The sequence below is a fragment of the Photinus pyralis genome, unplaced genomic scaffold (genome assembly GCF_008802855.1).
Source record: "Photinus pyralis isolate 1611_PpyrPB1 unplaced genomic scaffold, Ppyr1.3 Ppyr1.4_LG4, whole genome shotgun sequence".
Taxonomy (NCBI): Eukaryota; Metazoa; Arthropoda; class Insecta; order Coleoptera; family Lampyridae; genus Photinus; species Photinus pyralis.
Window position 1 is genome coordinate 5,056,874 of NW_022170511.1, and position 18,563 is coordinate 5,075,436.

Genomic DNA, 18,563 nt, shown 5'->3' on the forward strand with positions numbered 1-18,563 from the left:
ACGAACATCTAATAGGTTCCATTTTCAGTATCCTCTTCCGCCCTTAATCGCCATTTTATCCTCGGAGTAATAATTTCAAATGAAAATTATTTCGCTTAAAATGTTGTTCGTACAAGTAATAGACTCAATTTATATACTCTGAGGGCACCATATTAGTTTATGGTGCCCTCAGAGTATATAAATCCGCAAAACTCATAAAATGTTTATATATCTACTCTAATCCATTGACCATAAATCAAGATGCCTTCGAATTCAGCTCTTCCAAAAGGGAGCGAAAGAAATAATTACTAAAACGATAAAAGTTTTCGGAAAATTTACTCCTCGAGTTTGTGTCAACGACTCCGAATGATTTAGGTGCTGGATTTCCTTCATTCCGTTTTTCCATGGAAACGATTGCAATTGTAGGTATATTCCAAAGTAAGATTCAATTTCGAAATGTAGTGCACGCTCGGGGAGATAGACGGAGCAGATTAAAATTCTATTTCCGGAATGTTAATAACTAAAAGCGTAATCTCGCAACTGGGAAAGTCATACGCGAAGAAATAATTTCGTAATTTCTGTGCACCAGAGTTATAGATATAGGGTAGTTAAATTTAAAACGTGCATGTCCTTGTAGTCCGCCGCGCCGCCTTTCTTTATTGAGTGAGGATTTTGGCAAAATGTACTTTACAAATTTTCATAAATCGTCTGGCACATTTACACATGTGATTGTCGTTTTTTTTTTGTAGCCGAAACACCAAAGAGAAACGTTCACTAAATTAGCGAGGGGGGTTTGCCAATTCACCTGAAGATCAATGCGATACAGATTTGGGGGATTGCGCTTTGTGGCGAGGTAAATTAAAACCCTCGGCTCGAGCGTTGTATAATTTTCCTTTTGAGCCTTTTGGTGTTCTTAAAATAAGTACCCACTCTAATGTTTACGGCACATATGCTAATGGTAATTCTATTTCTGTTAACTTTATTACAAATTATTTTCGGCCGATGAGCTTCAATTGCTAAATCGTGTATTTTTGTGATGTTAAAAGATGAAATTACCTTAATTTATCAACATTATTAATATTTGTAGGAATTATAGTAATATTGAAATATTTATTGGTTCTTTTATAGTACGTATACTTAATTGTTTCGATCGTTTGGCAGCTTCGCCGCCCAACTCGGCTTACAAAAACTGACGTCCAAATTTATTAATTCTTTAAATCTCGGACGATAAGTCACATAGTGTGGTCTAATTATTATAACTAAGAGAGATCGTTAATTATACCAAAAGATGCCGCGACCATACAATTCGTCTTGTCTCAGTTGGCAACGGTTTGGCATGGAGAACGAGTGTGCGTGTAAAGGATTTTTCAAATCGACACTCTTGGAATGTTAGCGCCACCAAAAATCATTTTGTCTAAAACTGAAATTAGACAATATCCTCCGCTTCTGGAAAAGTTCAGTCGTTCGCTGAACCTATCCCTGGTACATTCACGAAGATAAAGCCATTCTGTTTCCAAGATAACAACAACAAAACCTTCCTTTTTTCCAAAAATCGACTGCACCAAAATTTCTCGGGAAAACACTTTTTCTTATTAATTTTTTGTGCGTAGAATCCAAAACAAATCGTACTTTTTCGATCAGACTTCTCAATCAAAAGTTATAGACTAGAAACCAAATTCGAAAGAAATTTCAAAGGGCTGTAACTTTTGAACTAGTAGCCCAATCTTGGAATTAAAATTCTGTCTTCGCTATAAAGGATCAAAATATCGCCATCTCAGCCGTTTGTTCGAAAATAATTTTTTTATTCAGAATTTTTCGGGTTAATATAGCCGGAGCTCAACACGGAATGACTACAAAAATCTCCCTGAATGACGACTCTAATTTCTTTCTGATTAATGAACGCTTACAAAATGGCTTTTTACTAATAAAGATGGAACCAAAGTGCTGGGATGAAAACGGTTGGAGATATCGGTTTGAAAGTTTTAGGACTTAAATAAGATGTATTTGTGCATATTTTAGCATGAAAAGAAAATTTTTATCCCGTATGATTTTTTGACACGGCCGCCATTTTGTTTCTTTTAAATGGTAACACATTGTTGGAAAGCTTATTTTACCTTCATTACGAATATGCAATAGGAAAAATACGGTTACGCAAAATATCTACTAATATTAAACGAATACGGTTCAGTTGAATCCTAATTATGCAAATAATTCGAAAACTGTTTTGTAGATTGTTTATCGATTAATAATTCTAGAACTTAAATATGCACAATTTATAACAGCGCGAAATATTCACTACTTCGGCGTTGAAATTGGAACTGACTGAAATACGATTCGATTTGTTTACATAACATACGCCCTTGTTTGTCGAAAGTTTTCGAACGCTTCCAAACGAGTATTCTAGAATGTTCTCTAACAAAACACGTCATATTTTCCGGAAAAAGTGCGGCACATCGTTACCACCGTAAATACAAACGGTCACATCTGCTTTCGTTTCTTATCGCCGATGACTAATCTTTTATGGCGCCTCTCGGGACTATTCGCTACTTAAACTTTTCCCCTTTTAAGAGAAATGGAGAGAAATTCTTGTACTCACACTTGAGACAGTATAATATAAGTACTTAGTCATACAGGATTTCCGGGACGTTGCTAGAAGTTTCAAACGAGTCAAGAAAAAAATCTGAAAATTTCGGAATCAATAAAGGGCAAGATAACGGGTCATAAAAATTGAATTTTAGTTGGTTTCGAAATTTCATACACTTGGGAGTTTGGTTGGGGGGGCAATAATCCCAAAATTTGTTAAATTGTACCAGTTTCAGCAGACACGCATTCTCGATCTTACGCCACTCGAATTTTTTCTTTTGGGGGTTTGCAAAAATTAAAGTGTGAAACAAATCTAGGAACAATAAATGATTCGAAGAAACCTACAATATCACTAGGGATTTGGTTCAAAGGGTTCAAAATTCCAATTTTGTTTTGAGGATGTGTTTCTTTTTTAATTACCCCTGACATGAAAATCCGCATCGCAAAAAGACAAAAATTTATTCCGAAACACATGAAATGAAAATTAAAATAAAATTCCCGATAGAAAGAGAAGCTTACAAAAGCTTGTTTGTACAAATCACCACGCACACAGGCGTTCGACAAATAAACTAAGAAAATCTTAAAACTACTTTTTCTCTTTTAATCCTAATAATCTGGTCGTACAATGATTTGCGATAAACAAGGCGCACTTAACTCCATTCAACTTTTCTTTAACCCACAAATCTTGATGAATAAACAACCTTAACTCAAAAAATAAAATGACGAATTGCCGGTGGCTCTTGTCACTAACGACCAGATTTTAGAATTAAATAAACAAATCTAAATAAACCATTTACAAAAGCCATAGATTTTAAACAAATAAAAATAATACGCAATTACAAACAATTCTAAAAGGAAAAATAACAATGGGACAAAACTCAAATGGCACGAAGTAATTCTCTGTCAATTCGTATATAATTCCCCCGATTCACGTTTAAAAAGTTGAAATATTCTCACATACGGGGTGTCCCCTCAGCATTCCCGGTATTTAAACCGAAAGAACGTGTACATGACGTTGTGTACACAACAATATACAGTGTGTCCCAGGTAGAACGCACCATAGGGAAACGGTAATGCATTTTTAACCATAATCGTCATGAAACTTTTATTTGATGTCAGGGAATTTTAATTTCTATGACAGAGGCAGACCGGACCACGTTCTGTTTGCGTTCAACCTGGGACATGCGGTGTACAGATAAAACTAAGAATGAAATTTTTGGCTGTCCAAAGGGCTCCTGGCTGGGTAAGCTCTCTCAATTTTTCTAGCTTTCTTGTTTTTCTGGGCTTCCTTGTTTATATCGGCTTCCTTAAATGTTTTGGCATCATCGCGTCGCGTTTATTGGCCTCCTTCGACTTTTGCCACATTAAGTATAAATTCTTGCCTATATTTGTTCTTCGTTTTTTTTTGTTTTCCTAATTGTCTTCAGATTTCTCGAACCTTTCTTCGTCTTGTTCGTTTTTTTTTGTCTATCCAATAGTATTCGAACAGATCTTCGTAGCGGATCCGACTCCGTGTCTCAAATGGCAGCAGAAATGAGCCCTATTATGTTAGAGCAATTATTGCATTTTGAATGGTTTGCCTATAGTCCGGGCGACAATTTTGATATCTTCACTTCTAACGACAAATCTTGAAACATTTTGGTGACAAGTGTTTTTAGAGTAGGTAATTAGACCCTGATGAATCCGATTTTTCCTGTCAAATCCGGCTACTAAATCCCCAAATTAAGATTGCCCCAAAATGGCGGCCAAAACTCACTATAAGATCGTTTTTTCGTTGTAAACAAAAATATTATCACGATTTTATCTAGTACGTTTTACTATTTATTGCTATTTTATATAAAAATGTGTAGCAAAAAAATCAAGATGGCGGTAGAATTTTAAGTTAACTAATTTCTTTAATTGCGAAGAAAAAATTTGCATTTTTTTATATGGGGGTGGTACAAATTGGTTAAAATGAGTTTATCTATCCACCATTGTTAATAATAGTAATTTTCAAAAAAAATCAATCATAATGGTTCCCAAAATGCCGGGTATTTTTATGACTTGATGATATTTTAATAGCAAATTATCGAAATTTTTTTGAGTGCAGAGAAGTATTAATAATTTAATTTTGCAAATAGACCGCCAAATATTGTTTACACAACGTTTAAAACACGCGCGTAATTACCTAAGTACCTTCACGCGAATTTGCCGGCTACAGATGCGACTTTTTTTTATTGAGGTTTGGGAAACCTTTAATGGTCTGGCGAGTTTTAACTAGTTTCAAAAATGTGCCAAATTCTTTGACAGAACAGCTTCCTAGCTTAATTCTTCACCGTTTAACGTTTTCGCACGCTTGTTTACTTTTGTTTGTGCTACTAATACTTATTAATAATAATTCATATATTGTCTAAAGGCTAAACAGAAAACTCCTTATCCAATCGAAACGAAAGAATAGGAATGAAATTTTATAACTTATCCTTACGTAGAGGGTACGGATATAGAAAGTCATTAAAAAAAGTTTTTGACAGTTTTAGATCCTTTATGCCTAATGTTTTTTGCAAAATTTTAACGAAATCATAGTAACCGTTTTTGCGAAAAATTTGGTTTAGTTTTTTAACGTTGACATTTTTTTTTCAGTTTTTTTATAATAAAACCTGGCACAATTTTTGTAGGTTATACACAAAAAAATAAGGTCTTTAAAACACTTTAATAAAAATTTTAGGTTGCTATTTGAAAAAAAAAAGTTCGATGCCGTTGCAGTGCTCTAAAATTTTTTTCAAAAATCAGGCCCGTTATCTTTCGTTTCCGTATGCTTAATACACATATCCAAAATTTGAACAAAATCTGTCGAGCCGTTACCTCGCACGCACGTACACACAGACGGAAATAATGATTTGTACAACTAGAGAAGAAAGTGAAGTTTTTCAACTCGAGTTGAAAAACACTTTCTTCTCAAGTTTTACATATAATTTTTTCTGAAATCAAAATTGAAAAATTATCGTATGCAGTAATACACATAGCAATCTAGATACGGGTATGTTTCAATTTTAAATCTCATTAGTAAGATTAACCCGGCAATTGTTTTTTTACTTTCCTCACTAGAGAAGAAAATCACATTTTCTTCACCCTTTTTAGAGACGAATGTAGTTATTTCTAAAGTAGTTACGGAAAAAAAATTTTCTTCTTTAAGAATTTGCTTAAAATGATCTAAAACGTTGGCGACATTTAATGAAATATTAACATGTCCAAAAAATGGTAATTGCAATAGCCGCCTAGCTTATTACCTACCACGTTTGAAGTTTTTTTGAACATAGAACCTATTGCACCTTGTGACAATGGAAGTGATGAAGACGACATTCGGACAAATGCACGTATTTTGTGGGCGTTAAACGCTTCGGGAAATGGTTTAGTTTTCAATTAATTGACTGGAATAAGTACTATTTTAAGTGCAACTGAAAGGCGAAAAAATCTATTTGTTTTGTTTTCGGTTTTATTTTTTTGTGCAGAATTTGTATACGGTAATAAACAATATGATCAATAAATAAAAAGAAATGAATGAATTTAAACGAATAATAATTATTTTAATACTAGGTATATATCGGATACAAAGAGTCAAACTAAGCGCGATACTGTTCCGCCATCTTGTCCGCCATTTTTGAAAAATGATAAATCAAGTTATTGTATTTCTTTTCCACTGAAGCAGGCACTTTTCAAGTAAATTATAATTATTTTGCTTACTTAAAGTAAGTAAACGAAATCAGGACCACTACAAAACTCGGTATTTGTAGCGCTATTTCAGCCGCCATCTTAATTTTTGTTGGCTTCAAAATTTTTCATAAAATAGTAATAAGTGGAAATTACCTATTGACGAAATTCTAGTTAAAAATGTGAAAGTGAGTTTTAGTAACCATTTTGACCGCCATCTTGATTTGAGGCCTTACCATCCGGACTTCGAGCAAAATCAGATTTATGTGTCCAATTATCCTAAAAACATATTAAAATTCTTTGTCTCACGATTTGCCATTAGAAACCTTACAATTGCGCCTTACTGAATTTTTCGCCCGGACTACTAATACGGAAGTTTAACTGTAGGTAGGTACCTACTAATGGAGTTAATGGAATTCAATCATAAATAAAAATGTCTGTTTCAGGAAATGCTTTTAAATAAAGCTTTTGACTTAGACGATCAATTTTACCTTTCGCAGGTCAGAACTGGGACAACGGACGATTTTAATTTAGAATTCATAAAAAGAGAAACCTGTATTTGTCACGCGAACCAATAATTTAATTAAATTTCTAACATTTCGTAATAGCGGTATCGAAATGAAATCTTCTAAATATTGAGGTACCTAATTCTGATAAAATTCTTAAGTGTGGGGAGAGGTCTAATGTGAAGATTAGACGCATCGTTTTTATATAGCCAGCCTGTAGGTATATCAACAAACGATATGGAAAAGAACTGGATACGATCTCACTCCGATTGAAGAAATTGGTGGTATGTGATCACGTTAACCCTCTTGAACTTGCCACAACACGCAATATTAAAGAGGATATCGCGTTTTTGTATAATTACAAGGTATAAATTAAGTTCGAATGACAGTAACTCAAAGAAAATGAGGAAAATTATCACATAAATTTTCCGGAGTATAGCTATTGTAACATAAAGAACACGAAACACCCCGTTAATTGCGATACGCTAAAAAGTTCGAGGCTTAAATTAATTATCGTCGAGGGCAAAGATTTAGAATTTTCGCCAAGTTTTATTATAGTATTTAATCGTTCCCCAACCGGGACCCGTCCAAGCGTTAAGTTGGTAACCACCAGAAGAGCCTCACCTGCTCTATTTCCCAGAGTGCGTGAACCTCCACCGGTAGCGTATTTCTCACCGGTTCGCGTGTCGACTAAATTATCTGAAAATCTCTCAAATATATAGCAAAACAATTAATGGTCACAAGCTTGATTTAATCAATGTTGGGTTAGGTTGGCCGCGGGAGCAGCCCGAGGGACGATAAGATGCGGAAATCAATATCTGGCAGGCCGCGAAGTGAGCCCGGCTAGAATCCCTTTGGTGGCCATAAAGCATTTAGGGATTATTAGGAAGTTTGTAATTGTATGCCTTCCCAATTTTGGTAACGCGACATTAAGCGTGCACGTTCAACCCCGCGTCACATTCAGAAATGTCTTCGTCTAGAGGCACGCCTGACCTATTTGTTGGATTATAGTTTCCATCGTTGTCAGTTGCAGATTAGTTCCAACTGGAGCCAAAGATATAACTGATGAAAAATCTATACAATGCGAACAAGTGTTTTGTTCCACCTCGCTCGAATGTAACTACTGCAAAGCGGCAATGCACGTGGTCTACTTGGCAGAGTGACAAAATTGAGTCATAACGAGTATCTATTCTACCGTTAAATGGATATTGTTGCAAATTTACAGCAGTTTCCCTGCAAACACGTACGAATTTAAAAAGGCCACCCCTTGACTTCCACAACGCTTTTCTGTGTAACCTGCGCCTCTACTCGCTTCAAACGTGAACCGCTTTTCATTTTACCCACCGCGTTGGTTAATATTTTCATAGTTTCCCTTCCGGTTTCAAACTAACCTTCTCTAAAAATAGATTCCTCAAACCTATATCTACGTTGGCACACAACGTCATCAATAAAACTAGTAGAATCGGAAAGGATCAGTTTTCAAAATATTCTATATAAGCCTTGAGCGCGTGCCAAAAGCCTTACCCATTTTTTAATGGCATTACATTGAACTTCAATACAATTCCTAGCTAGTAGAGCGTTCTGCTTCTGTTGTAAGCTAATGGTTTCCCTAGTTCAAGCAATAATGGCCTCTTCTAGTGTAAGCAATTATTTCCAACTCAAATCGAATGTTAAATTTTCCAGTGCTGGAAACTATAGCAAATCTGGTAGTGAGTTTGTAATTGTAGCACCTCAGTTGTGTAATATACTATGATCTGATTTTTATAGGATACTACCAAGATAATAATAATATAGTGCAAAGTGTGGTAGCAAGAGTATTAGTAACACTTGCAAAATGCGAAACTTATTCTCGACAGGATCATCGCCTTTAAAAATTTCAGTTCATTTCTCATGTTTCCGCCCCAAGTGGTCAGACCTACTGACTCGATTTTGTGCGGAAAATTATCTCTCGAAGACTCGCTACCAGAATATTGTTTCGTTTTCAAGATTTGCATTTACCTTCACATCCTCCTTTATCTGATTCCGCTTCATTATCCCGTTCGGCGAAGGAATTACTTCAAAAAGAGTAAGTGCAAAAAAATTAATAGAATTACAGTCCATTTCAATGTTCAATAAATATTGCCGTCAAAGAACTCACCCTCAGAAAAGTTCTCTCCGAACATTCGCTCTTGTAATGATTGCTCTCCAAAGAAATTAACTGTAGGTTAGTTCGTCCCGGTAAATTCACTCACGAAAACAGATAAATTGGTCCTCTGACAGGAAAGCGCCTTTAAATTTATATACTGGTCATATAATATCTATTACTTACCAGTATTTGAATGTAGTAGCTGAAAGCATTGAGAAATTGGAGGGGGGCAAATCGAAGACCACTTGAAAACTCGATGCGAAAAGAAACTCTATGGAGTGCACTACCATTGAATTAATAATTTCAGATTTATTATTCAATGGCACTACCTACTAACGTATTTCTAGTTTTCTTAATATTTGTACAATGTACACGGTGGCCCAAATTCGAGACTTTCTTATGGAAACACTATTTATTGTAAGAGATAGGAAAAAATGGACCTAGGTGTCTGGAGCTCAATTTTAAAGAGAACATTACTGGCGCAAACAGAATTCAGCCTTCACTAATTCGAATATAAATTTAAATATAAAACATTTCATTTAAACACTCTGTAGAATTTGGTAGAGTGCCTAAAACGGATGCCGCATTTCCTTGCTGAATCTCTACACTAATGCGTTGATTGTTTGTTGTTTATTTCCTAAATTTTGATGTATTACTTATTATATTCAAATATTATTTGCAATAGGTATTGCATTTTATACATTAAAATGTTTTTATAGTATGCATATACGAGTAAGTTTCCATGGCGAACAAAAGACGTGCACGATTGTTTAAAACAGCAATTTCTTGGTTATCTGTATTATTTATTTATATATTATATGACTTTTTTGTTTTATTCCCATGTGTTTTCTGTGTGTTATTTGAAATTAAAAATATTTGGAAACTAATACACATTTCCAAATAATCAAGAAATTGTCTTTTACACAATCCTGCTGTCTGTTGTTCGCCATGGAAACCTAGATGTCTACAATAGAAACATTTTAATATACAAAATGCAATATTAGAAATAATATTTAATATAAATATGTGATACATCAAAATTTAGGAAAACTCCAAAATATATAGGGTGGTCCATATGAACAAATATTGTATAGAGTTGTATAAGAAAAACCAAACACACTATATAAAACCGAGGTGTTCGCAATGGATTCTACATAAAAAAGAAAAGAAAAATTCTTCCAAAATTAATTATCTTTAATAATAAGAAAGTTATGGGGAAATCGACTAAATTCGAGAAACGCCCCCTAGCGGCCGAACGATTAGAGATAGATTCTGTTTATGCCAGTGATTCTCTTTTTAAAATTGAGCTCCAGACGCCTAGGTTCATTTTTTCCATAAGAAAGTGTCCAGTTTAGACCACCCTGTACATGTAATAAGTGTTAGTTTTCATAAATATTCTAGAAATCTCGATAGACATCGAGTCGCATAAAAGATTAGTCACGCGATAAGAAACGAAAGCGAATGTGACGCATTCTTTCTGGGAAATATGACGCGTCATAGAATGTTCGGGAGCGCTCGGAAGCGTTCGGGAACTTTCGAAAAAGATTGCCATATCAGCAAATCGAGTTGCGCTTTAGGCAGTTTTAACAGCGGTGCCGAAGTGAAATGTTAGTGATAACTGATTCGCGCTATAAATTGTGAGTGATACTAATTAATTGTTATAAACTAATACATTTCAGAACTGTACCAAATTTATTGTTAATTAATTGAAAATAAATAACTCACGTAATTAAATTTACGTTAGTTTTATACTTTTTCCGGTTATTTAAGGCAAAATAGTTGAATAATCTACATGTTTAGCGCATTTTTTAAGAATTAGAAGCTATTGTTTGCGTTTTGTCCGTCCGTCTGTCCGAACCCACTTTTGGCGTTTCGAACTACTTCTAGGGGAATGGTCCAAGAGTCCTGGAATTTTGGGCAGTAGGTAGCCTATTCCTTGAAGGTGTGCCAGACGGCCATCAAATTTCGCCGCCTAAAAGGCCCCCCCCCCACGAATTATTTCCTGAGATGCTGTTTTTGAAAGTAAAACGTGCATAACGACAACCAATTGGTCTCAGATTTTGCATACGCATGCCTTTAGTGGTGCCAAGTTAAACATTAGAAAATGGGGGGGGGGGGGTCTACTCTTCATGGTATTCTAATGAAAGGTCTCATCGAAATAAATTGGTTTGTACAAACTATTCATGGTATTCTAATTAAAGGTCTCAACGAAAGGAACCGTTTTCTACCAACTACCCTCTTATCAAAGTACGGGGTGGGGGAGTGGAACTAGTTTATCGTTTATGGTACTCTAATGAAAAGTCTCAACGAAAGGAATTAATTTCTACCAACCATAGCCCTCCTCCTCGACCTCTTATCGTGATCGGGTACATTCTCATATACCTCAAGAACGGATTGTCAGAAGAGGGTACTTACAAAGTGCGATTGAGACGTCTGCAAGAAATATATCCATTGGTGATGTCAAAACAAAAGCTATTTCGGTTAAAAAAATGCCCTTCAATTTGTTTCGAAATGTTTACCTAAATTGAAGGTTACGTATATTTATTTAATGCATTGAAATAAAAGACTAAGGAAGGAGCTTATGTATTAAAAGTCCAAGATTATGTTGTGTTTTAATACGTAGGGTCCTATTAGGCTTCTCAATATCGAGGATGTTCATACGCACAGTGGTATACATTTAATCTATTTAATTTTTTTACTGGAAGTAGTTTTACTACAGACAGATTCACCACTTTCTATAAACGAAATCCATTTGACTTATCATTCAGTGTCTAAAGGAAATTTGGAAAATAGATATACAGGGTGTCCCGTGACTCGATGGCCATAGCTTAATGCTATATTCCTTGGTTAATTTTAAGTCGAAAGTTCTTTATACAATTTGTCCAAATGGGCAATATTAAATTTAACAATAAATCTAGAAGACCATGTAATTATTTTGTCATATTGTTATGGTGACATTGTTTATTCTTTGGCGTTGTAAAGAGTAAATTGATATGACCTATATATGGTATTCTTCGATCAGAAACCTCCGATGATATTCCCTCACTGCCGCTCTAGCATTTCCGTCACATTATCCGTAAATAAAGTGAATATCCGGCATATTCTTGATTTGAAAACGTAGCCATATCAATTTAGGGTTACAATTAATTTTGGAAAAAGAGTATAAGGAAATTTCGGCTCAAAAGTGATAAATGAAACATTATATTTGTGCGCGAATGAGGAGTATGAAATAGAAATTTGCTACGATTGAAATAAGTCGGTACTATAAAATTAACTTGACTTAGTCATTGTCGTTAACGTAACCAAGAATTAACTTGAACTGCATATGAAATAAATCTAGCAATAAAATATAATATAATATAAATAAACAAATGAAAAATCTATCTGGGTCGTACAATAGATTCAAATAAATACACAATTAATTGATTGACAATGACAAAAGAATTTATTTCGAAATTCAAGAAATAAAGGACACAAGCCCGTTACATTTACCCCACACGCATGTGGTCGACAGAAATAAAGAAAGAAAATCTGAAGTACAGTTTTCAAACAATTAACATTCTAATTTTTACAATTTGAAATAAAGAAATTTACACTAAAGATAAAATTTAGAAATGGACACTAAAATAACAAATTCCAATAATACAAACCAATTCCGTGCTTATCTGTAATAAAATCCTTTAAACTAAATTAAAAAATTTATTCATACAGGATGGCCTTTCGGCGTTATTTCTACCGAAAGTCAACAATAATGTCTGATAAAACCGAAAGACGTATAAAACTGAAAATGCTTCAGCTAAAATAAATTGTGGTACTTATTTTTTGTAGAATTTATTGCCATTGATTTCTTTAAATCAATGTTAGATGAAGTAAATAAGTTCGAGACTATACTTAGTAAGTAAGAGAAATCGATTTTGTTGTGCGCAACTAATATACTACAAGGATTTTGGCGGTTAGTTTTATATTATAGTATCCCTCTATGAGGGATGTCAAACGCATGATTTTGAAAAGCATTCAAAGAGCTCGAAAAATCTTATAAGTACTTTTTATGGTATAAGAGCTCTCTAGAGCTTTTTAGTTTTTACCGATTTGGCACAACTTTCTGGTGTCTTTTACCGAACTTTCTGAGCACGTCTATATTCTTTAGTGCGATTTTTGTGCACTTGAAATCAGAAGTCTGTGGGCTTTCAGACATACCCAGAAAACTGTAACACTATAACATCTATCAAGTGTGCGAAATCGATAAAAAAAACTTTGATTCACAAATCAATGACGCTGGGCCACAGACTCCTGATTTCAAGTGTATATTAATGTGCATTTCTTAGTTCTGTGCTGCCACTAGACTTTCCAAAAGCTTCCGGCGCTTTTCAGGCCCTCCTTTAGTCCTTGCTGACATTCGACTCTTAAACCCTTGCCAGAACATCATAGGTGCATGTCAGAAATAAGTGCATCTAGAATCTAAACAGCTTTGAGATCATGCTAGACTTCTTTGGAAATGTGCTCTGACAATCCTTCCACGGTAGTCAGCCACCCAAACAGGTAGAATGAGTAAACTTCACTTGCCATCGAAAACTGTCGTTCTCTGTACAAGATTGTAAGCGCGTAATCATTACCGAATTAACCCTAGTCATCTATACAGGGTGGCCATTTAAAAACGATACAGAGCCTATTTTGGGGACCTCAAAACATTTACGAAAAATCCTCGGATTTTTGATTCAAGGTGGAACCATTTTTTTTATAGTTTCGCCCCCCTGAGGGCAAAGCCATAGCGGGGGTGACAAGCGCCCCCAAAATTTTAAATCGGATCGAGTGATACCTCATTTTGAAGGTATTTTTATGTGGATTATAATCCTTAAGTTTTAAATCAATTTTATTTTAAGTGCTTAAAGCTCAAATCATTCAAGTAAGTGTTGAAAATGTTGGCCTTCGACTTCCATACAATAATAACGGGCGATCAAAAATGATTTGCTGTCGAGTCGCCTTTGGAAATTCAAGTTAAGTACGATTTACCATGAAAACAAAAATTCCAAAGGTGACTCGACAGCAACTCATTTTTGATCGCATAGTACAGGTTTTGTTGAAACCTTTCCCGTACATTTTGAAAAACTTCTGGGGTGATTTGACGACATTTATCAATTATTCTTTGTTACAAGTTGTCTAACGATTCTGACTGACTAGCATAAATTTTAGTTTTTAAATGGCCCCATAAAAAAATCTAACGCACTTAAGTCCGGGGAACGAGGAACTGTAGTGTATTAAGAGAATGTACGTAGGGGAGACACAGCCGACTTGAACCAACCATCTTGGCTTCGACAATTCAGCAACGTTTTAAGTGTGTACTTTAATTATAATAAATGTTATTTGTTACTTATGTGTGTTTGTGACAACGGTAATTAAAGGACATATCAATTGGCGACGAGGATACATATTGAGAAAAAAAAGGGTGCTACTTTTTGAGGTTGGAAACTTGCACGTGCATCGCATCGAGGGCAGTTTGTAAAAGTAACGAGAATCGCTATATCAGAAGATAACAATAATGGTTTTAATTGGGTCCATGCATAAGTTCGATGCCAAGTCAGACGAGTGGATTGTTTATCAAGAACAATTAGAGCAATTTTTTGAAGTAAATAACATAAGGGACACCCAGACGGACAAGAAACAGGTTGCGGCGTTATTGAGTCTAATTGGCTCAGATACATACAAAGTCTTAAGAGATCTATGCACCCCCAGTTTACCAAAGTCGAAATCATACGAAGAATTATGTAAGCTATTAAAGGCTCACTTTTCACCGGCGACTTGCGTCTTTAGGGAGCGCATCGATTTTTATGCTGCTGCGCAGGAGGCGAACGAATCGCTGAACAAATGGTACGCCAGGATTCATAATCTTGCAACAAATTGTGAATTTGGCACCAATTTGAAATCAGTCCTCCGGGATAAGTTCGTTTGCGGTCTTCAAAAAGGGAAAATAAGGGACAGGTTGTGTGAGGAGAAGCCAGGCGAAGTAACTTTGGAGAAGCTAATGGAGATTGCCCTTAGTAAAGAAGCAACATTGTTAGCAGTAGATAAATCAGTAAATTTAGTGAAGTCGAATCCGTTTCAACTGAGGCAGAAGGTATTCCAGCAGCGTCAGACCCCATCAGGCAACTCTGTGGAGAAGAAAATGGGAAAATGGAAGTGCACAGCTTGTGGAAGACTTCACACCGGACAGCAACAATGCAGGTATGCGAGCTACAAGTGCAACAGCTGTAATAAAATTGGACACTTATCAAAGGTATGTAAGTTTAAAGACATTAAACAAAACATGTTGGACTTTGATACAGAGACTGTTGAAATAAATAATATTTACTTTAACAATGACAAACCAATTTACATACATATTTCTGTTAATGAACATAAAATATCATGTCAAATGGACTCAGGGGCAGCTGTATCGGTTTTAAACTATGATACGTATAAAAAATACCTATCAAATTTAGATTTGCATGATTCAAACATCATTTTAAGAAGTTTTTCAGGATGTAAAATTAAACCAGCAGGTTATATAGTAGGCGATGTGCAGTATAACAATACTATTTGCAAAAATTTTAGTTTTCAAATAATTAAAAGCAATCAGCCTTCAGAAAACTTGTTAGGTAGAGATTTCTTGGAAAAATTTAAATTTAGAATAACAGCTGAGGTGTTATCAATAAGTAATGAGACAGAAAATATTTGTGCAGAATTTAAACGTGTGTTTAATAATTCGTTAGGATGTTACAATTATAAAAAAGTTCACTTGCAACTAAAAGAGAATATGCAACCAGTCTTTTTAAAAGCTAGACAATTACCTTTAGCAATTAAAAAGAGGGTGGAGGATGAACTAAATACTCTTCAAAGGGAGCAAGTTATCACTCCAGTAGAAACTTCAGAGTGGGGAACTCCATTAGTACCGATAATCAAAAATGATGGTTCACTCAAGCTCTGTGGAGACTACAGATTGACCGTTAATAGATATTTCAAACAAGTGCAATATCCATTACCTTCCGTAGAAAGTATATTAATGGAATTAAGCGGGGGCGAATCGTTTACGAAGTTAGATTTAAGTTATGCGTATAACCAAATCAGCGTAGATGACGAATCAGCCATGATTTTAACTTGGACCACACACAAGGGGTTATTTAAGGTGAACAGGTTACCTTACGGCATCACGCCAGCCAGCTCAATTTTCCAAAAGGTACTAGAACAACTACTGCAAGGCATTAAGAATACGGCAAATTTCTTAGACGATATCATTGTAACCGGAGCAACTAGGAAAGAGCACGTAGAAAATCTAAAAGCAGTTCTTAAAAAACTGAACGATGCAGGGTTTAAGCTAAACAAAACTAAATGTGCATTCTTTCAGGAAGAAGTCAGCTATTTAGGTTTCACAATTTCAAAGTATGGTATAAAGAAAAACCTGGAAAAACAACGAGCGATCATTGAAGCACCCAGACCTTCAACGATTACCCAAGTAAAAAGTTTTGCAGGTATGGTTAACTATTATAGCAAATTTGTACCTAAATTAGCAATATTAATGCGACCTATATATGACCTATTGAAGCAAAATCAAAAATATAAATGGACGTCTAATTGTGAAAAATCATTCAAAGAAATCAAAAGTATTATTGCGTCTGATCAAATATTAGCTCACTTTGATCCTAACTTACCCATAGTTGTACAAACAGATGCGAGTCAAGACGGCATAGCAGGAGCATTATTTAACAAAAATAAAAATGGAATTTTGAAGCCAGTGGCGTTCATTTCGAGATCGTTGATGCCGGCAGAAAAAAATTATTCGGTTTTAGATAAGGAGTCTCTGGCAATTTACTGGTCAGTCAAGAAACTATATCAGTATTTGATGGGACAACAGTTTACAATCCAAACGGATCATCGTCCGCTAGTGTCAATCCTAGGCGAAACCAAGGGAATTCCACAGATGGCAGCTTCAAGACTTCAACGTTGGTCAGCATTTCTTTCGGGATTTTCATATAAGCTGGAATATATTAAAGGCGAAAATAATAATGTAGCAGACATGCTCAGTAGGCATCCTGTTGATATTTGTTATATTTCCAAAGGTCAAGATGTAAAATCATCTCATCTAAATATGATCATATCCGAAAACTTACCGGTAGACTACAAGAAAGTAGCATTGGAAACTAGAAAAGATGTGGTACTTTCTAAGGTGTATAATTACCTATCGGTAGGTTGGCCAAGCAAGGTGGAGGAGCAAACATTAACACCATATTTTAGAAAAAGATTAGAATTAACTCTGGAGCAGGGATGCGTCATGTGGGGATACAGAATAATAATACCTACAAAATTTAGACAACAATTGCTGGACGAATTACATAGTAGTCATCTGGGGATAGTCAAAATGAAATCCATTGCCCGAGCATACTTCTATTGGCCAAATCTGGATAAGGATATTGAAGAAACGTGTCGAGCATGCATACCTTGCCAGACAATCGCAAACAATCCACAAAAATCAGAGATCATGAGTTGGAACAAACCAACAAGACCGTGGCAACGTATTCACGTGGACTTTTTGGGTCCTATTAAAGGAAACACCTTCCTAATAGTATTAGATGCATTTAGCAAATACCCAGAGATCAAGAAGATGGAAAGAACGACATCGGAAGAGACAATTGAAAAATTCAGGGACATTTTCAGTACTTGGGGAATACCGGAAACAATAGTCTCTGATAACGGACCACAATTTGTGTCGACGGAATTCAAAAACTTCCTCATAAAAAATGGGATAAGGCAGATTACATCAGCACCGTATCACCCATCTACAAATGGAGCAGCCGAAAACGCAGTCCGAACGTTCAAGAAATCATTAAAGGCAGCACTGTTAACTCACAAACATAATATCACTCCTAGTTTAGTAGTTAGTCGATATTTACTTAACTACAGGAACTCTGTGCATTGCGCCACAAATGAAACACCATCGAAACTCATGATAGGCAGAAATGTTAGAACTTTATTCAACTTACTTCAACCGAGGAGGGAGAATAAGGAAAATAATGGAACGGGTAGACATGAAACCTTTCAAGAGGGGGAGACAGTTATGGTTAAGGATTACAGAGATAAAAACAATACTATCTGGATCAAAGCAAAAATTTCTCAAGTGCTAGGGAAGAAAAATTACCTTTGCATGTTACTAAACGGTCAGACGTGGCGAAGACATCTGGATCAGATTCGGAAATTCGGGTTAGAGCTGAACCACGACATCGAGAAGACCTCGGAAAACCATACAACTAAAGTACCAAGCCAACGATTAGAAGAAAAGAGTTCAACCTCCACTCCTCAAACGGAAATTATTGACGATGTTCAGGACGAACAAACAGTTGCAGATTCTAATATAACTCCTTTAGTAAATGCACATGTTGAAAATGTAATTACAAACAATTCGGGTAATTTACCAGAAACTATAGGTAGTAATTATAGCAGAAACAATTCTGGAACTATACCAGAAGCAATAGTTAGTAGGTCAGGTAGGAAAATTAAGAAACCAGAAATTTTCAAAGATTTTGAATGTACTTAAGTGTATTGTAGTTCATTTCTTGTACAACAATTAATCTAAGAAGGGAAGAATTGTAGTGTATTAAGAGAATGTACGTACGGGAGACACAGCCGACTTCAACCAACCATCTTGGCTTCGACAA

The 18,563-nt window shown here is 35.4% G+C and overlaps 1 protein-coding gene across 1 annotated transcript; it reads left to right on the forward strand.

Annotated features, from left to right (window-relative positions):
- The first annotated feature begins 14,416 nt into the window (after nt 1-14,416).
- Nucleotides 14,417-18,442, forward strand: LOC116168006 (uncharacterized protein K02A2.6-like). The gene is made up of 2 exons (XM_031483646.1): nt 14,417-15,125; nt 15,711-18,442. The coding sequence occupies exons 1-2, from the start codon at nt 14,417-14,419 to the stop codon at nt 18,440-18,442; spliced, it is 3,441 nt and encodes a 1,146-aa protein (XP_031339506.1).
- Nucleotides 18,443-18,563: the final 121 nt, after the last annotated feature.